Source organism: Halichondria panicea, chromosome 5 (assembly GCF_963675165.1).
Source record: "Halichondria panicea chromosome 5, odHalPani1.1, whole genome shotgun sequence".
In the NCBI taxonomy this organism is placed as follows: Eukaryota; Metazoa; Porifera; class Demospongiae; order Suberitida; family Halichondriidae; genus Halichondria; species Halichondria panicea.
In genome coordinates, this window is record NC_087381.1 from 173533 (window position 1) to 194907 (window position 21375).

General features: G+C 42.9%; 6 protein-coding genes across 8 annotated transcripts in view; 3 read left to right on the forward strand and 3 right to left on the reverse strand.

Moving 5' to 3' along the window:
* Positions 1 to 103: 103 nt before the first annotated feature.
* LOC135336554 (ceramide synthase 1-like) lies at positions 104 to 2952 on the forward strand. Its single transcript, XM_064532409.1, has 7 exons — positions 104 to 241; positions 422 to 705; positions 999 to 1158; positions 1584 to 1764; positions 1897 to 2058; positions 2306 to 2438; positions 2644 to 2952. Exons 2-7 carry the CDS (start codon positions 427 to 429, stop codon positions 2797 to 2799), a joined length of 1071 nt encoding a protein of 356 aa, XP_064388479.1. The 5' UTR covers positions 104 to 241; positions 422 to 426; the 3' UTR covers positions 2800 to 2952.
* A 6-nt stretch (positions 2953 to 2958) lies between these two features.
* On the reverse strand, positions 2959 to 4953 carry LOC135336539 (inversin-like). The gene is made up of 3 exons (XM_064532393.1): positions 4846 to 4953; positions 4375 to 4689; positions 2959 to 4034 (listed from the first exon to the last, which is right to left on the reverse strand). Exons 1-3 carry the CDS (start codon positions 4846 to 4848, stop codon positions 3096 to 3098), a joined length of 1257 nt encoding a protein of 418 aa, XP_064388463.1. The 5' UTR covers positions 4849 to 4953; the 3' UTR covers positions 2959 to 3095.
* LOC135336530 (sulfide:quinone oxidoreductase, mitochondrial-like) overlaps positions 4913 to 21375 on the forward strand; it is an 80500-nt gene continuing 64037 nt past the window's right edge. Inside the window, exons 1-9 of one of the 2 annotated variants that reach the window (XM_064532375.1) lie at positions 4913 to 5076; positions 5171 to 5345; positions 5410 to 5634; positions 6922 to 7122; positions 7344 to 7544; positions 7594 to 7714; positions 7773 to 7903; positions 8011 to 8121; positions 8187 to 8335. In XM_064532375.1, coding sequence (XP_064388445.1) covers positions 5042 to 5076; positions 5171 to 5345; positions 5410 to 5634; positions 6922 to 7122; positions 7344 to 7544; positions 7594 to 7714; positions 7773 to 7903; positions 8011 to 8121; positions 8187 to 8315 — 1329 coding nt within the window. In that variant the 5' untranslated portion in view covers positions 4913 to 5041 and the 3' untranslated portion in view covers positions 8316 to 8335. Of the gene's footprint in view, positions 5077 to 5170; positions 5346 to 5409; positions 5635 to 6921; positions 7123 to 7343; positions 7545 to 7593; positions 7715 to 7772; positions 7904 to 8010; positions 8122 to 8186; positions 8425 to 21375 lie in introns of those variants that run through there. The other variant, XM_064532374.1, reaches the window with a different exon arrangement.
* Positions 8637 to 13260, reverse strand: LOC135336552 (phosphoserine aminotransferase-like). The gene is made up of 8 exons (XM_064532406.1): positions 12978 to 13260; positions 12646 to 12706; positions 11975 to 12044; positions 11052 to 11332; positions 9866 to 10024; positions 9515 to 9676; positions 9158 to 9315; positions 8637 to 9054 (listed from the first exon to the last, which is right to left on the reverse strand). Exons 1-8 carry the CDS (start codon positions 13044 to 13046, stop codon positions 8887 to 8889), a joined length of 1128 nt encoding a protein of 375 aa, XP_064388476.1. The 5' UTR covers positions 13047 to 13260; the 3' UTR covers positions 8637 to 8886.
* On the forward strand, positions 13295 to 17233 carry LOC135336590 (acidic leucine-rich nuclear phosphoprotein 32 family member A-like). 2 transcript variants are annotated; one of them, XM_064532450.1, is made up of 7 exons: positions 13295 to 13449; positions 13590 to 13733; positions 13881 to 14000; positions 14123 to 14285; positions 14399 to 14481; positions 14573 to 14669; positions 16951 to 17233. In XM_064532450.1, exons 1-7 carry the CDS (start codon positions 13402 to 13404, stop codon positions 17055 to 17057), a joined length of 762 nt encoding a protein of 253 aa, XP_064388520.1. In that variant the 5' UTR covers positions 13295 to 13401; the 3' UTR covers positions 17058 to 17233. The 2 variants fall into 2 exon arrangements, with proteins under 2 accessions (XP_064388520.1, XP_064388521.1); XM_064532451.1 differs by lacking the exon at positions 16951 to 17233 and adding an exon at positions 15098 to 15291.
* LOC135336556 (guanine nucleotide-binding protein subunit alpha-11-like) lies at positions 17083 to 21300 on the reverse strand. The gene is made up of 7 exons (XM_064532411.1): positions 21047 to 21300; positions 20715 to 20899; positions 18958 to 19109; positions 18658 to 18789; positions 18433 to 18538; positions 17939 to 18113; positions 17083 to 17562 (listed from the first exon to the last, which is right to left on the reverse strand). The coding sequence occupies exons 1-7, from the start codon at positions 21168 to 21170 to the stop codon at positions 17369 to 17371; spliced, it is 1068 nt and encodes a 355-aa protein (XP_064388481.1). The 5' UTR covers positions 21171 to 21300; the 3' UTR covers positions 17083 to 17368.

A 21375-nucleotide genomic window follows, 5' to 3' on the forward strand; every position in this document is an offset into this window, starting at 1 on the left:
CTCCAAATAGGTGTGGCTCTCAGCGTTCAATTTAAAGAGGGCGTGACTGATCAGTTGTAATAAGGGGGTGTGCCCGACCGCATGGTTGGTTAATAAAGGGGCGTGGGGGGCTATTGAGGTGTGGCATTTGGTTTTATCAGCAGATTTCAGTTTTGGGCGAGCCTTTCAATTACAACATCTGCACGTACGTACACGCTACTGTCTGGTGTCTCTGCGAGCTACAGCTAGCTACGGCATAAAAGTGAGTTGCAATCAGCATGCTCTTGCTACTATTTCCTTGTACTTTCACTCATGCTCGAGCTCACCGCATGCTTTAATAATCATGCTTGATACTACTACTAATCTTGTTTGCTACCACAAGCATGCATCTTGTATAAATTCCTATAGAAAATACACATTTTGATTATTTTCCCCCTTACAGAAGAGATGGCTCAGCTATGGCAAGATTTTCTAGATGCCCCGGGCTATTTAAACCATTCGCCGTGGTTTCCCAATCCACTCATAGCAGGTCGAGACATGGCTATCTCAGGTTACACTGAGACCATGAACCGGCTTCCCTGGCGAGGGTTGGGGGTGTGGCTTGATGAGACTGTGGAGTGGGTGGACAGAAGTGTTGTGTTTGAGTTATCTTGTATTACGATGCCGCTGTTCATTGCCGTATTCCTCACGATGCTCCGACTATTCCTGAACTGGGCTCTGTTCACGGTAAGCGTGGGTGTGTGTGTGTGATGATCTTCATTGAAATGTTTACAACCCTTTTGACCTCAATAAATCAAAATGCAAACCTTATTAGTGACGAAACTTTAACCACTTCAATGTACACAGTCAACCACACTAAGGCACACCTAAAGGTCATTTGGCTTTTTTGTTTTTAGAATTTTAATTTCAAGTGAAGCGGGTATTACAAATATTCTACTAATCTTTTCATGTACACAAAATTCAATTTGGTGTGTCCAAGCTACTCAAACTTGACCTCCCCCCCCCACACACACACACAGCGTATTCCAGTGTGGTTCAATCTCTCAAAGGATGGGCGGGAAAAGATGCCGGAGAGTTTGTGGAAGGGTTGCTTCTATACAGTGACCTGGGTGTGGGCGTGCTATATCATCTCCTCAGGGGAACATAACTACTTCTTTGATCTACGTAGCCAGTGGAACAGTAAGTGTGTGTGATGTGTGGGTTGTGTGTGTGGGGGCGGGTGTACCAGGGGGATGTTGGAATTTTAAATATATGCATTTTTGTGGGTGTAATGTGATTAATAGCGCTCGTGCTAACTCCCACCGATGACAGAGGTGTGAGAGCAGATCTCAGTGTTGATAATGACCTGATAACACCACCAAACACACTGACACGCCTTTATTGGCTAATAGCACTAAGTTATTCGACTCTGTTGACACTGCACTGTGTTGATGTACTGCATATGTGTGCTTACTATTCATTGTAGCAGGTGATTCATTAGTTTCAATACGACATCATTTCGACATCATTTCCTTATAATATAATAATTTACATCATATTAACAGAAACTAATTGACCCCCCTCCTACCCTCCACCTCTATTACCCCCCCTCTTACCCCCCACAGACTGGCAGCCGGGTATATCAGTGGACGAGGCTCAGTATTGGTTGTATATGTTTCAGATGGGCTTCTACCTTCACTGTTGCTATGCTACTATTTATCTGGAGACAATACGTCGTGACTTCGTTGTACTCATGCTCCATCATATTCTCACTCTCGGCCTACTCTTGTTCTCCTATATAGTCAGGTGTGTGTGTGTGTGTGTGTGTGTGTGGGTGGGTGGGTGGGTGTGGGTGGATGAGTGTGTGGTGTGGTGTGGGTGGGTACACACATGTACGTTTGTATACTATATCTTATATATCTCCATGACTACCCGTAGGTTCCATCTGATTGGTCTGTTGGTGCTATTCGTACAGGACATTGGCGATGTTGCTCTAGAGTTCTCTAAATGCATGATATACTTCAAAGACCGTAATGGCCGCACTTACTATTGGCCTGAGCTTATAGCCAATATGGGCTTTGGCTTCTTCACCATTCAACAGTAAGTCACATGACTAGAGGGAGCGTATCACATGACTAGCGATTCATTGTAGTGGGTGTAATGAGTACGAGGACAAGTGGTGTTTAATTCATTGTTGCTTTATACAATGTATATACTATTGTAAATACAAGGCATGCATATTAATTAGAATTATCACCAATTATCAGCTTGATCCCAAGACGACACATGTGCATATCTTAGAGCTTGCTATAAACAGCTTAACCACACCCACTTCCACCGTGTGCAGTGTTTTGTTTCGGCTCTACTGGTACCCCACGAAGGTCATCTATTCTGCCGTCTATGTTGGACCCACCGTGTTCAAGGGGGGGCCCTGGTTTCTTGTGTTCCTGCCTATGCTCTGGGGACTGTACGCCATGCAGGTGGGTGTGGCTGGTGGGTGTGGCTTAGGGATACTATTATTTATTATTACTAGAAGAAGATTACTACTCTTTCATTTGATGCTCAGTATCCATTGTGTGGGTTGGAATCTTTGAACGGCCATAACTTGTGTTGCAATGATACAATTTCAATGATTTTCTGAAAGTTTAAAAAGAGACTTAATAATACCAGCCACTTTCCCTGCAGGTTTACTGGTTCAGGTTTATTATGCGTCTGCTCTGGAAGATCGTTGTCAAGGGCGAGGAGTTAGCTGACACTCGAGAATTTGAAGAAAAGGGCGGGGATGGAGAGGTCAAAAATGGAGGTCCAAAGAAAAACAAGAAGCAGAAGAAAGAACAATAGTGTATCCAAAATAGTGTCCGAAAAAGGAACTTTTATCATAATAATAAGTGACTGTCTAGAAGAAGTGCTATTTTTTGGCAACAATTAAATTACATGTGTGCTTGCTTAATTCTATTCTCCTCTACAGTGTTATATCGATGATCTTCAACTTGAGACATGTTTGATAAAATTATACTAATTATCAACCAGGGGAAATCTATAAAAATACGTTGTACGTACAGTACATAATTATAGTAATTACATTATTATCAAGAAATGAATTATAACAGTGTATGATTTAAAACACACAATGCTATCTATCTCTTAATTGGAGGTAAAAGATCGTGTTTTTTTCTAGTACCACGATTACTACCCTTGCCGGTCTCTATGAGGTTATCGGTAGTTGACCTTGGACCTTCTAGCGGCTCTAACGCTCCGCTATGGTAGCACCCACCGCGAGGATTCTTGCTCAGAAACGACTTTCGTCTCGAGAGGTAGCTCGAGGAGTACAGATCGCTCTTTGTGGTGAAAAAAGCCGTTTTAGAATTATGTGACGGTGGTTTTGCAGGTACTGGCCGTCCAAGCGCATAGCCAGGGGTTCGTGTTGCCTTGGTTACGGCTTGGGGTACGGAAAACATTGAATTGCCACTGCCGGGTAGAGATCCAAACATTGACTTTGCGGGTTGCGATGATGTTAGATCCGGGAGCCTGTCATTGTCATCTATGCTATTTCGCCTCAGGCTAAACACATTTGGAGATTTGCTGCCATCCAAGAGCTCATTGGTCGCTATATAATCAGTCAGAGTTCTAATACCTTTCATTTGTCGTTGTCGTCTGTACAACATTTTTTTCTGTATTGATGGAGATAGAAACGCTAATTTGTCCTCGCTGTGAAATCCCGATACTTTCATCCATTCTTCAGCCGTCATGAACTGATCGAGATCACGTATAGTAGGTGAAGCCCCGCCCTCCAGTACGAGTATCCTAGCAACCTCCAGGTGGCCCTCCTGACAAGCTGCAAGCAGTGGAGTCAATCCCTGCACATTCTGTTGGTCGATATCAGCACCCTGCCGTTTGAATACTCCCACAAGTGTTCGTACTAATACATCGTTTCCACGGATTGCAGCGTAGTAGAGAGCATTGTTACCGTCTGCATCGAGGAGCTGTACACTGCACTTGCACTGCAGTAGACACTCGATAATGACATCATCCTCCAGTTGAACTGCAGACATTAGCGGAGTTCTCCCTCGCAAGTCCTGCAAGTATATGAGGAGAGGGGGTGGATTATGCTAGCCGACATAATAGGTATACATTTTAGACCCGAAAGCACAAGAGAAAAAAGCAAATATTATACCCTATACAGGATTTACTGCATGCCATATATGGGTATCTCATACACGCACAAATTGGTGGATAATGATCTCTTTGGCATTATTCTATATAACAGAGAATAGAATGGAGCCATTCAGTCATTACTTGTAACTTGTGCGATGACATGGGGTACGAATAATAGGCAATTTGAAGAAGAAAAAACTAAATAGGCCAACAGTTAGAGAACAAAAGAATAGAATAATAGGCAATGCATAATCCACGTACCTGCAGGTTTGGGTCTGCTCCTCGTCGTAGCAACAGCTCTACAATATCTTTCCTGACCCCCTCCTCCAATATGGTGCAGGCTAGCATGAGTGGAGTCTGTCCATGATCGTTGGTGTGGTTGGGATTGGCTCGAGAGTCCAGTAATCTCTTGATCACTCGTATCTTGCCCTGGCTGACTGCATCCAGGAGCTGTGAGTCGTGGTTGACTTGATGGATGGTGGTGGCCTTAGGATGCTTGGATTTACGCTTCTTGCTGTGTTTTATCGGACGCTCTGATGGCTCCTCATTGTCCAGTGAGTGGGTGGAGAGTGGCATCTGTGTGGAGTGTGTGTGGGTGGGTGGCTAACTTGATAAAATAAAGTGCAAATAGATGTAACACATAGCTAGACTAGACCTAGGCTATGCTTTATTTTAAAGCTCTAAATAGCTAGCTAGGAGCATTCTGCATATGCAAGATAGGAGGTAGCTTACCATAATTGCTGGTGCGGAGCTATAGCAACTTGGACAGCCTCAGGACACACACACACACACACACACATAAAGGGGGGTGGGGCTGTAGGAGCTCCTGAAATAATAGCATGACAATCAAACGACCTCTGTACTGTACTCCTACATACACCAAGGTTGTGTGTATTCATTGTATAGCTAGCTGGAGTGAGTTATCATCATGCTGCTACAGAGAGCTCCTAGGTCTACTTTGAGGTACGGCGATATAATATTAATAATTGCATGTAGTTTGTGGTAATTTTCTTGCACAATTACAAGTACAAGTTGTTAGTATGTATATTTGGTACAGGAATGGATCTGGACTGTTTAAGTCTCTGTTCCATTCCACTCCGTCTGCCCGTGCTCAGCTAGACCATACCCACCAGTTTGTGGTGGTGGGGGGTGGTGCAGGAGGTCTAGCTGTAGGGTCATGGATACGAAGAAAATACGGAGAAAACAGTTTAGCAATTATCGAGCCTGCCGACGTACGTACTTAATTCTTAAATACATAGTGACATGTATCACACGACTATCACATGATCTCCGCAGACACACTATTATCAGCCGATGTTTACGCTAGTCGGAGGAGGAGCGAAAAAAATGGACGCCACTGCACGTCCTATGGCTTCCCTCATGCCGCCCGATGCCAAGTGGGTGCGGTCTAGTGTGACAGAGTTCCGCCCCGACGAGAATTACGTAGTAACAGCGGACGGACAGCGTGTGGGATATGAGTATCTGGTGGTGGCACTAGGACTGGAGGTCAAGTATGACGGGGTATGTTATTATTATTATATCGTATACATGTAATGATAGCGCCATTTAAAGTATTTTTTCAGAAAATCCTAAAAAATTTGAGATTGGATCCATGGAATTCAAGTTATGGCAGCCGAAAGAATCTCCAAACGAACGGGATGTAGTTGAACATCTTTCAACAGCCTTAACTTGAGTACCGTTGATCTAATTTTCGGATTTTCGGAAAGCTTAGAAAGAGACCTTTTAAATGATGTGTTGCAATCCAAAATTTTTGTCGAGGGCCTAATTTGTCATTTTTCGGCCTTGGACCATGGGCTATTATTCATGGTATCGCCAAATCGGGAAATCTCTCAAATATGATTTTTGATAGCGCCATTTGAAGTATTTTTTTCTAAGCTTTCAGAAAATCCTAAAAAATTTGAGATTGGATCCACGGAATTCAAGTTATGGCAGCCGAAAGAATCCCCAAACCATTGAATGAACGGGATGTAGTTGAACATCTTTTAACAGCCTTAACTTGAATATCGTTGATCTAATGTCAAAAATTTTCAGATTTTCGGAAAGCTTAGAAAGAGACCTTTTAAATGATGTGTTGCAATCCAAAATTTTTGTCGGGGGCCTAATTTGTCATTTTTCGGCCTTGGACCATGGGCTATTAATTCATGGTATCGCCAAATCGGGAAATCTCTCAAATATGATTTTTGATAGCGCCATTTGAAGTATTTTTTTCTAAGCTTTCAGAAAATCATAAAAAATTTGACATTGGATCCACGGAATTCAAGTTATGGCAGCCGAAAGAATCCCCAAACCATTGAATGAACGGGATGTAGTTGAACATCTTTTAACAGCCTTAACTTGAATATCGTTGATCTAATGTCAATATTTTCAGAAAGCTTAGAAAGAGACCTTTTAAATGATGTGTTGCAATCCAAAATTTTTGTCGGGGGTCATTTTTCGGCCTTGACCATGGACATTATTCATGGTATCGCCAAATCGGGAAATATTTTTATCTCTCAAATATGATTTTTGATAGCGCCATTTGAAGTATTTTTTTCTAAGCTTTCAGAAAATCATAAAAAATTTGACATTGGATCCACGGAATTCAAGTTATGGCAGCCAAAAGAATCCCTGAACCATTGAATAAACGGGATGTAGTTGAACATCTAAATAAACGGGGGGGGGAGGGTTGTCCAATTTTTGAACTAAAATAATTATGTTACTTGAATAGCGTGTCTAATGATGTGTTTTGATCAGTAGGTTGAACAATTAATTTTTGGAGGCCTATTATCACAATCCCGGCCCCCTCAGATCAAAGGCCTACAACCGCTTCTGGAGGATCCACAATCGATGGTGTCCACGAACTATTCTCCTTTGTACGCCTCCAAGACGTTTCAGAACATTCAGAGATTTACGGGGGGTAACGCAATATTCACAATGCCCCCCCTACCCGTGAAATGCCCCGGAGCCCCCCAGAAGATTATGTACCTGGCCGAGGACTATTGGAGGAAGGTAAGAACGAACTGAATGATAACTATGATTGCCATAATATTTATTTATTAGCAATATCAACTAGAATTACCGTATAGCGGGTAATTTTCGTGGTGTAAAAAAGTTGTTATGTTTGTGGGCAAGCTGACCTCCCACGAAAAGCAAACAAAATGTTTACTCACTGTTGAATTTTGGACCCCACGAAAATTACTCGCATAACCCCGTTACTTGTTCTACTGTAGCACGGTGTTCGTGACGAGACCACGGTGACGTACAATACAGCGCTAGGAGTGATATTTGGTGTCAAGAAATATGCAAATAGTCTGCTCAAAGTTGTCGAGGAGAGGGACATTAAATTGAACTTTCAACGCAAGTGTGTGGAGATCACAAAGAACGAGGCAATATTCGAGAACACGCAGGAAGGAACAATCGAAACGTATAAGGTAAGCCGCCCCCTCCACTTCCTCCACACCCTCACACCCGCCCACACAGTACGACTTCCTCCATGCCAGTCCTCCGCAAGGTCCACTGGCGATGATGAAAGGTCAACCAATCAGTGATGAGATAGGTTGGGTTGATGTAGACAAAACCACCCTCCAACATAGAAGATATCGTGAGTTAGTGTGTGTGTGTGTGTGTGTGTTGTGAGGGTACTCGTCCCGCCCACACAGCTAATGTGTTTGGAATTGGAGACTGTACGAATGTGCCCACTAGCAAGACGGCCGCTGCTGTAGCTGCTGAGTCGGCAATCCTCAAGACTAATATAGCGGCAGTTGTGAAAGGGTTAAATCCAAGTGCTCTGGTAAGTAGTCTATGTCAGTGTGACATTTGCTCGATCAGTAGATGTACACACAAAAAATGTACCACCCTCACACACACACACACACACACCACACACCTCACACACAGTACGATGGGTACACCTCCTGCCCACTCATCACTGGCTATGGGAAGACCATACTGGCTGAGTTTGACTTCAACGCCAATCCTCTCGAGACCTTCCCATTCGACCAGGGAAAAGTGAGTTATTGCTAGCAGATAATTCAGTAGTTTGTTAGTACGTCTAATTGATTCTCTAACTATAGGAGAGACGGAGTATGTATCATCTAAAGAAAGACGTGATGCCTGAGCTATACTGGGAGGGGCTACTCAAGGGACTGTGGGGGGGACCCGCCATAGCTAGGAAGATCATGCATCTAGGCACGAGGGAGTAAGGAGGACAGTAAGGAGGACACTTCGAGAGACTTGTTTTTAGCAAATGTAATTTTGGCTATAATTTTAGTATTATGTGTAAATTTTAATATCGAAGTTTGTTTTGTATGACCAATAGATGAACTGTGACCTTTAATCAATATAGATGAACTACGACCTTTAATCGTTATAAATGAAGTATGACCTTTTATCGTTAAATGTGAACTATGACCTTTATAAGGGTTCATTATAATTATACCCCTACACGAAAACAGACGTTATTGCCAGCTTGCACTTATCATAACAATAATTACTCATTTTCAGATTCAATATTCATATCTCAATCAAGAATCAATCAACGAGTACTGTTCCAATTAAAGGACGAATGCATACATAAGTATAGGAATATCCTAGAGAAAAAATATACACCAAATATTGAACTCTCGATATAAAGAGTCGCTATAAATAACAAAAAATCACACTATAAAATGCAGCGTAAGCAAAAACTGATCGTACTAGTCGAACTAATATTATATTTAATAGCCTTTACAGGCAATTCTATTCACGAAAGAAAACTGCTACAGTTTCAAATTTTCAATTTCGAAGTTTGTATTCTTCGTAAAACCAGCGCATAAAGTCGGCCAGTTTCTTCGTATCCATGACACTAACGGCATTATATAGTGATGCTCTAATTCCGCCCACAAGTCGATAACCCTTGAGATTGAGTAGACCCCGTTCGGCCGATTCTTTGAGAAACATAGCCTGTGTGTGTGTGTGTGTGTGTGTGTGTGTGTGTGTGTGTGTGTGTGAGTGTGTGTGAGTGTGTGTGTGGGTGTGTGTGTGTGTGTGGTGTGAGTGTGTGTACCTCTAACTCATCATTGGGGGAGTCGTCCTTGCATACACGGAATGGGATATTGACACGGGAACGGTACTTGGGCTCTACTATGAGGCTATAGAAACCCTCGGAACGTCCAATCATGTCAAACAATATCCCAGATTTTGCTGCCGAGTTGGTTTCCATGGCTACAGGGAGATCACATGACAGTCATCACAATAATGTATGTTTTTGTATTGTAGAACATCATTCCCTAAAATTAAAACTACGAAATTGTTCTACTGCAATGGGTTCGACATCACTATCTGAGCTGTACGAATATGAAACAAAAATTACCTGCTTTACGGTATATATAATTACGTATCACATGACAATCATGTGACCCACCTTCTAAGCCTCCGTTATCTTGCAGCCACTTGAGTACAAGGTTGAGGATATAGATGCCCCATACATTAGGTGTGTTATAGGCTGACTTCATCTTAGTCTGTGTAGTGTAGTCCCAGATGATGGGGCAGTCCTTACGTACACTCCCCAGGAGGTCCTCACGCACTGTGGGGGGTACGATATGCTTGAATACATGTACACACCGAAAACAAGTTTATTACTTCCCACCATTTTTATATCGCCCAATTAAACTACTCAATGGCCATACAATTATTATAGTACATCAATTTCTACACTAAAGCACACCAATGCAGGGGGTCTATATATAACAACGTGGGGGGTCATCTGTCTCACCAATGACGACGGTTAGTCCAGCACAGCCGACATTCTTCTGCACCCCAGCGTAGACCAGGGCGTGGCTACTTACGTCCATGGAGCGGGTGAGGAAGTTAGAGGAGGCGTCACAAACGAGCAGAGTCTCCCCCACAGCTGGTATCTCTGGCCACTCTACACCTGGAAGGGGTGTGATCAGTGGGTGTGGTCAATTATACGTACTGGGTTATAATGTACATGTTGATCTAAGCATAGATTGAAGAGTTAGAGGGATAGGAACCGGAGTGGTGCACGTGATGCTTTTACATTGAATCTGCAGTGGAACCTCGAAAATTATCCACGTTACGCCCTATGAACGAGGCTATTAAGCATATTTTTGCCGGGTAACTCCCAAAGCTGTGTTTCCTCGAGACATCATCTCTTTCAGCAATTTATAACATGCCTAGTCCATGAGCCACGTGTAGTACTTGCTAATGACTGACCACACCCAGTAAAAAGAGACTTTCCAATAAAGTTATATGTTCCCAAGGCTGTTTTAGAGCTATTGGAACATATAACATGTAAGCGTACTGGTTATGACTACTACAATAGGTATAGACCTTGAAATATAAGTGAGTTGCACGGACTAAGCACAGTTACTTGTAGTGGGTGTAGAAATAGATATTGTTGTGATGGCCTCGATTAAACCGCAGCGTAGCGCGGATGTTACTCAAGATACCAACCGCTTCCTATCTCTCTAACTCTTCAATCTATGATCTAAGCTAGGAGCCTCAAAAGAGGTTATTAAAATGGCTATAAAATGACTGCTTTTAGTTTAAACAATCAGTACATTACACACAGCCATTAACAGATAAGTATAGCAACAATTCTAAATGGAGTGTTGATAGAACAAGCACTATAGCTACCACTGAAGCTGTTTAGTTATGCGTATAGACAACACCAGAAAGGTCACCTTTAGTCTACCCAAAGGTCACAATCTCACAACAATAGCAATCCATTCTTCTACATGTAGTCACAATGCTACACCTAACCACCTCCTAGTCCAAAACAATGCTAAGCCATCTAGAACACCTGTCCAATGGTGTGCTTATAATAGATATACAAGCTTTGTGAATAGCTGAAATCATCAAGTTTAACAAAACCTATTTAGCGGTTTTTAATTAACCGCCTAGCCTGCAACATATTAAACTAAGCCACACCCACTTACCATGCACAGTTTCGTTGGCACAATAGTATACATAGCGAGGTTTATCAGAGAAGCTCCACTGGACAGGTTCTGGGATGTAAGTGTATTTGTCTTGTTTGGGCAGAACCAAATTCACTTTGGCATATTTTTCGGCCTCTTTGGCGGCTTTTCCGGACCATTGACCTGTCACGATGTAATCCACGACATCCTCATTGGACGATGTTAGATTGAGAGGGACGGCCGCAAATTGCCCCGTTCCCCCGCCTTGTAGGAATAGAATCTTGTAGTTGTCCGGAACGTTCCTGTGTGTGTGTGTGTGGTGTGGGCGATGTGTGAGGGGGTGGGCATAATCAATTAACAACTGTCTGCATGATCACCTTGATAATGTAGATGCTATTTAGATTATAGCCAAAAGGTCAATAATTAAAGGTCAATAATTAAAGGTCAATAATCAAGGTGTGGGGTTTACATGTACACAGCCTAGTTAGTCACATGCTAGTCTACTAATATCAGATGTGCTACACTAAACACTGCATGTAGTCAACTGGCTATACTTGCAGCTAACAAGAGCTCACTTGATATAATTATAATTAAAACAAAGGCAGAAATGCTACTTCTAATATCGACCTGCAATGGTTGGCCCTAATAAGGTTTGCAAGTGAGGTAAACCAGGTTGCAACGCAGTAGCCTGGACACAACAAGCCAATCACCGCCACACAGCGTACAGGCAACCACACCCGCACACATGCAGCGGCTATATAGAACAAAGGAGACAGGACTGCAACAAAAGCCTGGTGCAGTGTCTATAGTAATAGCAGTGAAGTGCCTACAATGTTCTAAGTGGTGGCTATTTTAAATCTCACAGATTTGCCTCTTTTATAGCCTAGCATGTGTTCACTGGCCGGTGTGGGCACATCCCTGCATGGGCTAATGACCTGACTTACAGTAATGTTCTGATGAGGTCGTTTGTCTCCTGATTTAGTTGGTCGAACATGGGCGATCGATGGGTGATCTCTGTACATGTGTGTGTGTGTGTGTATGAGAAGAGTGTGGTAGGTAGTTAAACAGCTAGCATGCACATGCAGTGCACATGTGTGTGTGGGAAGAGTGTGGTAGGTGGTTAACAGCATCATTGATGATAACACAGACAATATAAAGACATGCCAATAATCACTCCCACAGTGACAGCACAATGATACCTTTATCCCCAAAACGATGTCACCACCACATTGGTATGTACACCTACTGAAACACACCTTGCCCAGTCACTGTACATGTGATAAATGTGTGCTCACTTTTGGGACAATTCAGAGTTTTGACAGTAATTCATAGCTCCGGCTATTGCAATGCATCCACAGGACATGAATAAGTTAACTAACCAACTATCCACGTGGTAACCATCGACTACATGATAGCTATATACTTTCTAGTTAGTTCAGCTAATACTGAAACCCCTACTTGAGTATGCTTCAACAAAGATAGCTGTACACATAATTATACGATATCCTTACTGAATCAATAACATTAACAGCAATAAATGCGTTCAATTCTACAACAAATGCACGTACGTACACACAGCTACAGTGCAGTGCAGTACGCCACACACTAATCTTACCAAGGATGGACATCCCATGGCCGTTATAGTTCAATAGTCCTTTCTGAGCTTCTGTTAAAACCTGTAGTACAAAACAAAAGACAATAAATACCATAGATACTATCTGATGTATAAATCATCACACGACGTTCGCTACATAATTTTTCAGACTAAAGTAACAACCCCACCCACCACACTACACACACACACACACACATTGCAACAAGGGCTTACGTGTACAGGCACCATGCATGCAGCAGCTAGAGCACATACAAATGTTAGTGCAACCATATACATGTAATATTAAATATTTGCTATTTCCCTGGCCCTGCTGCAGGCAGCAGCTACCTTACCTCGTATGGTAGTTGCGCAGGCCCTGCTGCGAAGTTGATGGTCTCTTCTCGCAACCGCTCTTGTGACATAGTGCTTTAGTTTGAGTAGTAGAATGCTTGAACGAAACACAATGATGTAGAGTATCGAGTGCGATTGGTTGCCTTGCGTGGATATGATGTGTCTAGTCTTCAATGGAAGCAAGTTTGAAGTGTATGTTGCAATACAATGTATGCAGCAAGTTCAACTGGTACAGTCAGATTTCTTACAGTGCTAAAGACGAAAGATTTATAATTATATACACGCACGAGAAAGCCACGTGGTAGACGAGTGCTGCACCCGTCCCTCAAATTGTCCATTGCCGAGCAAGGGATTTTCCCTAAGTGTCAAGAGCACTCCCATACTGCGCATGCGCATGACAATTGAAGGGTGGTGAGGATATCGACAATGGAGGATGCTATAGCCAGCCAGCAGAAGGATAGAAAACCAGGAGAGGTGGGTGTGGTCAACATATGAAGCTATCAGCTCTAGTCAAAATGGCAGACACTTTTTATTGCATTCAAAACCAAACCTGTAGTCGTTAATTAATTAGAATTACGCACATGTGTCAATTTAGTGTTCGCTTTTCACAACAGATTGAGGAGTTGTATTTGGACAATGTACAATCGCCTCAGATCAGTGGTCTATCTGACGAGTACACTCGCTTACAGAAACTATCTGTCGTCAATTGCGGTCTCTCTAGTCTGGAGGGACTACCCAAGCTGCCCTCGCTGGAGAAGGTACTGTATCTGCCCACACACAGCTGCTACTTAGCTGCTACTCAGCTGTCCGCCCCCCCCCCACACACACACACACAGCTACTTAGCTGCTACTTAGTGGTCCGCCCCCCACATACACACCCTCACACATCACACACACACACACAGCTGCTACTCAGCGACAACCGTCTCAGTGGTGGGCTGGATAATCTCGCCAGATGTAATGGTCTAAAGAAACTAGTACTGGCTGGAAATAAAATATCCAATTTAGAAGAATTAAAACCTCTGGTACGTATATATACGCCCACACACACACACACACACACACATATGCCCACACACACACACACACGTATGCCCCCACCCATACACACACACACACACACGTATGCCCACGCCCACACACACAGAGTAAATTGTCAGGACTGCTATCACTGGATCTATACAATTGCCCAGTAACGTCAATAGAGAACTATCGAGATCAAATCTTTGAGCTACTGATCTCGCTAAACTCGCTTGACGGGCTAGACCGCTCGGGAGAAGAGGTGGAAGACAGTGAGGGGGATGACGAAGGTAGAGACAGTAATGATTTTCTTTGTCTGTGTAGACTGTAGTTTAATTTCACAGCTTTAGCTCCACATGCACGCACCCACCACCCACTCACACCCACACCACACCACACACAGAGGAGGAGAGCGAGGCTGAGGGCAGTGAGAGTGACGAGGAAGGACCTGGACTCGACTACTTGCTCAACAACGAACTCAACTCAGTGAGTATTATAGAAATGGCTAGAAATTTAATTCATTTGCTACCCCACCTCCTACCCCCTAACTTCGTACCAACCTCGTACTTTCCCTCAGGACAGCTCTGGTAGTGAGAATGAGTATGACCCTGACAACGATGATGCTCCACCTGACGATGACTTCATTGTACTCTCCGATGATGAAGAAGACAGAGGTGGGCCGAGTATTGCAATAAGTGCCAAAATTTCAATTTTTGAACCGCCATAACTTTAGTTCCAGTGATCCAAATTCAACAATTTTATGTTTTTCTGGAAGCTCAAAAGGAGCCTATTCAGATGGTATGCTCAAATCCAATTTGGAACGGGCCCATAGTTTCCTGTTTTCTGGACTATACCATATGGTACAAAAACAGGCCGAAAATAGACTTTTGATTCTCAAAAATTGTGGATGGTCTAGTTTCGGCCTCTTGGGCCAGAGCTATCATCTGTGTACGTGTGTGTGTGTGTGTGTGTGTGTGTGCATGGGATGGTGTCTAGTGTAGCATCTTTGAACGGCCATAACTTTAGTTCCATAACGTTAATTTTATGATTTTCTGAAAGCTTAGAGATTGCTTCCCATGCACACACACACACACGTACACAGATGATGGCTCTGGCCCGAGTCAACCCAAGAGGCCGAAACTAGACCCTCCACCTGAGCAAGACGACGACGAGTCTGACAGCGACTAATTACCCCCCACATAGCTATTACATTGCTGTAACAAACACGTATATGCGTATATAATATTATATATCTTTATCACTTGCATAATTAATTGTTGAAACGTAAATTAAATTAACAAGTTTTCTGGAATGTGAAATTGCATGATATGGAAGTAACAGACTAGCTGTGTACTATTTAATAATTATTATTATGCCTCGGTGCGCATGCGCAAGCGAGGTATACGGTAGTGTGTTTGTGTGTCTGTGTGCAGGGTTATGTGTGTGTGCGTGTGTGTGCGTGCGTGCGTGTGTGTCACTGTGAGTGTGTGTATAGACCGCTATAGCTGCTCAAGGATGAATCAAGTGCAAGTAAGAGTTTCTATAGGCTTCTAGTCATGTTTACTTGGATTTTAATTCGTGGATTTGCAAAATAATGCTTCGTTCTCGAGTTATGCCTAGTTTTGCTTACTTGGAATGCCATTGCAGAAGAGTCCGTAGCAAAACTTGTTCACCGAGTGTTACTACTCTACTTAGTAGTTAGCTCTGCACTAGAACGCTAGCTATTGGTAGCTGCAAAAGTGAGCAGAGAGCTGCAAGGCTCTGCTGTTTGCGCTGACGTACTTGCAGCCATTAATTTTACACTTGAACTTTTGGCATCGATCGTTTTTAACAACAATCATGGTCAATCATTATCCACTATTCGGTTGATTGCAAAATTCACCATGATAATTGTGTGTATAAAAGCTACAATGTAGCTATTAGTAGTTTTATGTTATGTAGCTTTGGCACCTCCACCGAGGCATCAGCACCCGCGGTGCTTTCATTTGTGACGGTGTTTTGTAGTTTGTGCTTTTTGCGCTGTACTGGGTTCAATTCACCGGCAATAGTTTTGCGTTCCCGTGAGTGGGTTCAATTCCAAATTGTCAAATACTTTTATCTCTCGAATATCAACTTTGATGGTACCATTTGAAAGGTCTCTTTCTAAGCTTTCAGAAAAACATAATTATTTTTGATCCACAGAATTCAAGTTATGGCAGCTGAAAGATTTCCAAAATCAAACGGAGGGGGGGGTGTCTTTCAACAGCCATAACTTCAGTACAATGTATCCGATGTCAAAATTTTTAGGATTTTCTGAAAGCTTAAAATTACCTTTCAAACAATGTGTTTCAATCTAAAATTTCATTGGGGGCCCTAATTTGTCGTTTTTCGGCCTCGGACCATGGGCTATAATCCATGGTATCGCGAAATTGGTAAATACTTTTATCTCTCGAATATCAACTTTGTGATGGTACCATTTGAAAGGTCGCTTTCAGAAAAACATAACATTTTTGGAAAAATACCTTTCAAATGGTGTGTTTCCACACTACCATAACACTACTGTACAATAACGTCACACCGCCGTCACACTATCGTCGCACTGATGGCACCATTTGAAAGGTCTCTTTCTAAGCTTTCAGAAAAACATAAAATATTTGATTTTCAATCCACAGAATTCAAGTTATGGCAGTTGAAAGATTCCCAAAATCATTAATTAAACGGAGGGGGGGTGGGGGTGTCTTTCAACAGCCATAACTTCAGTACAGTTGATCCGATGCCAAAATTTTTCTTAGAAAATTACCGTTTCAATCCAAAATTTCATTGGGGCCCTAATTTGTCATTTTTTGGCCTCGGACCATGGTATCGCCAAATTGGCATATACTTTTATCTCTCGAATATCAACTTTGATGGTACCATTTGAAAGGTCTCTTTCTAAGCTTTCAGAAAAACATAACATTTTTGATTTTCGATCCACAGAATTCAAGTTATGGCAGCTGAGCAAGACGACGACGAGTCTGACAGCGACTAATTACCCCCCACATAGCTATTACATTGCTGTAACAAACACGTATATGCGTATATAATTATATGTCTTTATCACTTGCATAATTAATTGTTGAAACGTAATTAAATTTAACAAGTTTTCTGGAATGTGAAATTGCATGATATGGAATTGGAACTAAGTACAGACTAGCTGCGAACTATTTAATAATAACAGAGGGTCAGGTGCATGACAAAAACTATATAATTATCGGGGGGGGGGAAAATAATAACTTAAATGTGATCCAGTTACAGCTAGTACATAAAAAAATCGAGATAAATTACTACAAAATAGATGAGATATAGCGTACACATGTATACACACACAGACACAAAGAAAAGACAAAATCTCTAATCACATCAAGTTGTAATCTTTCAGATTTTCTTCTAGTACGTGCTCCCGTACAGCCGTGAAGACACGCTCAATGTTTTTAGTGTCCGTGGCCTCTGTGAAGTGAGCAAAGACTCTCTGGTTCTCTGGGTTGGGGTTGAGGTTGTTGAACAAGTCTTTAATGTACTCTTTGGCTGGACCGCCATTGCCCTTAGGACCTGTGTGGGTGTGTGTGTGTGTGGGGGTGGTGGAGTGTGTGGGTGGAGTGTGTGTGTGTGTGTGTGTGAGGGGGGTGGTGGAGTGTGTGTGTGGAGTGTGTGGGGGTGTGTGTGTGTGGGGGGGGGTGGGGGGAGTTATTATGACAGTGTCTAACACAAAATGCGAAACACACACAATATTATGGAATACCGAGTATGAAAAGCCATACTCAGTACATATGCTAATACGCCACATCATACAAACACTTGTGTGGAGGGAAGTGCGTATTAGTAGTCGATAAATGGCTTCCTTAAATGTATGCATAGTAACAAACCACACTGTACTAGCAATCAACTAATACAGCCACCGTGGTACAGAGCAAACGTAATTATATACCGTTATAAGGGAAGTAGTCAGCGAGGTGGGACGTGGCGATCTTCTCTTCAAACAAATCCGTTTTGTTGAGGAACAGGATCATCGAAGATTTCTTGAAATAAGGATAACCAAATAAACACTCGAACAAAGCGAGGCTTTCCCGTAGTCTGTTCTGAGTATCGTCCTCCACCAATACCTGGGAGGGTGTGTTGTGTGTGGGGGGGGGGGGGGGGGTAATAGATGGTTGGTATGATCTAAGCACACCATGTTGGAGCACTATCAAAGAGCTACTAAATGCATTAGCTTTGAAATCGGACGTTCCTAACACAAGTTATGGACAATCAAAGTTAGCTCTGAAAACAGGTCTCATTCTACTTAATTAACATCATTTTATGCTATTTAGAACAGCTCTGACCTGAAGGGCAAATGTTGCCAGGCCACTCTGCACATACCTATGTACACTGGCTGTTACACACTAGCAATATTTTGTAATCCACCCCCTCACTCCCGCCCACCTGATCGTATTCGTTGATAGCAGTGAGGAAGATGATGGCCTTCACATCGTCAAAACAGTGGATCCATTTGCGACGCTCTGACCTTTGACCTCCGACATCCAGCATTCTGAGAAGATACAGTATCAACAGTTACAGTAGAAGCCAACACACACGCCCACACAAAGTACAGCTATACATAATACACGTGAGCAAATCAATCTCCAATAAGTCCATCACCATGGTTACCTGAACACGACGTCCTTCCTCATCTGGAAGGTGTACTCAATGATCCCGGTGGTGGGTACACGAACCCTCAACACATCGTCAATGGAGGGAATATAGTCGGCCAGTTTAATACGCTCCAGTGCCTCGAAATAGCTGCAGAGACAACGAGAATGTCATATTAATTATGTTTTGTAATTATGTTTGAATTACGGGCTCTCAAAGATAGCTACTAAATTGGCTAAAATTTTGGGAAAACTATTGCTAGCGATTTGGGGCCACCCCTCAGGCCTAGTTCACTAGCGTTTTGTTAGACACACTTACTATTTGGCTGAGTCTGAGATCTGAAATTCTCTTCTCCTGGCGAAGCACGCCTTGACTCCTCTGTCAGCCCATAAGCTCTGAATGGCCGTGTAGTTGTCCGTGGATATAGTGGTCGTCTTCTCAGAGATGTCCTTTAGAGATTCTGCATGTGCCTGTGTGGGGTGGTGTGTGTGTGGGTGTGTAGTGTGTGTGTGAGGGGTGTGTGAGAGAGATCTACACGCTAATTACTATAGAGCTATCCCAGAACTACACCAACACGTTGTTTAGTTTAGACAGTGCTCGCTCTAGACCTAAGTTATGGCCAATCAAACATGTGTACGATGTACTAGGACAAGTAGCTGGCCACAGTGAACTTGTAAACATCAAGGAAGTAAGAGCTTACATATGCATCCTAATTATAATGCAGCGTGTATACGTGACCACACTGGGGAAACACAGAGACACTTGATACCAGGCTAGTTATTCCCATACACAGCATACCTACCTAATGCCAGGCATAACTGTCTCTAATGGTCCCAACACAAAGTCACACTGGGGGGGAAGTAAAGTATTGCTACACCCAGCCTAGTCACATCTCGAGTGGGAATATCATAGTAAGAATGGCATCTCTTTGCTACACCCAGCCTAGTCACATCTCGAGTGGGAATATTATAGTAAGAATGGCATCTCTTTGCTATATCCAGCCTAGTCACATCTCGAGTGGGATAATTATCATAGTAAGAATGGCATCCCTTTCATCCCAACTGTTTCCTAGCGTGGTCACACCGAAGTGGAGATTACTAAAGAGACAGGCATTTCTGTGGACACTGATTAACCAGTGCATTAAATTACTAAGGGCATAAAATTGCTACGTCTATAACGTATATTAAACACAGGTACGCCATTACTGAGATATAATGATCTACAAAAAGTGTTTGGACGACGCCTACGACATCACACTTTTTAACAAAAAAAATAGCGTGAAGTCAACAACACTATTTGCTACTATTGTATGGTATCTATGGCAGCAGTGATCTACATGTATGTACAGCACACCCAAGGAATGATACACACTCCCTGAAATGGCTTCAAAACAGAGTCAACAGATACCAAGGGTTTAATTAAACTCATTACATCCGACATCAGTTGAGAGCTGAGTTCCTAAGGAATACAAACACATGCACTCGAGGGCACTACAAGTGGCTGAGGGCTTCTAAATCACATAGACACCCGACAAAACAGTGTCTAAATACTAGTGTGTGCATGCGGAAACCTTGCCATCGAGGCTTGAATACAATACAAATTGCTTGACAACGGGATACTAAATAGGTATACTAAGTCCCATAGTATACACACTGTTCCCGTGCATGTAGATCTTATCAACTAGTATATCTAACTATAATAATAACGCAAAACCTAGGGCCGAGACAATCAAGCCATACCACAGACACGTGTGTCAACAGTAGCTAATGGGTTGACACGCACAAACACCATCCCCCCCACACGCACAAGCACAATCCCCCCCACACGCACAAGCACAATCCCCCTCACACACGCACAAGCACCATCCCCCCCACACGCACAAGCACCATCCCCCCCACACGCACACGCACCATCCCCCCCACACGCACAAGCACCATCCCCCCCACACGCACACGCACACACAACTCACATATTACGCAACATCAATGAAAGACTAACATAAGTAAACCATCGCTTAAGCCAAGTGTTGCCAATCCACCCACATGCAAGTTGATATCTCATGTTACAGTGATTACCTTATTAGCCGGGTCAGTGTAGTCGATCTTGAGCTTGCTCATGGCCGCTATGAGTATTTGACTACCAGATAGTATGTTTTTGTATATGAGTGGCCGGAATTCTGCCCTGTCAGCATCTGAGTAACCTTGACCGTGGATGATACGCATCTGTTTGATGAACGTGCTTTTGCCAGCCTCACCCGTGCCTGTGTGGGAGGGTGTGTGTGTGTGTGTGTGGGATGTGTGCATTGGACGTACGTACACGTGCACAGTGGGTGTGTGGGCGTGTGTATATACACAAAGAGCAAGCAACAAGAGATAGCTAACTAGAGCTAGCTACTAGTGTGACTTACCTAGTAACAGAAGCTTGAACTCTCTGCCAGCTTCTTTCTTCCAAGTTTTAAACTCTGTATCAATGGCCTTACTCACACGCAGCTGGGCCTTCTGGTCCTCGTCGAGGAAACAGGCAAGCGCCATTATAGTAACTGACTAATCCTAGAGCGGTGCAAGTGAGTCAAGGATCTAGGATCTAGGAATAGCTAGCTATAAATTATAATAGCCTCTATAAAAGCTTGGCTTCTAATGACATTCCTAATAATGGGCGTGGTAAATTACCCATTAGAGCGCTTCGCAAGAATAAAATACTTATTGGAACAAAGCCTCATTCGCAAATGTTTTCACC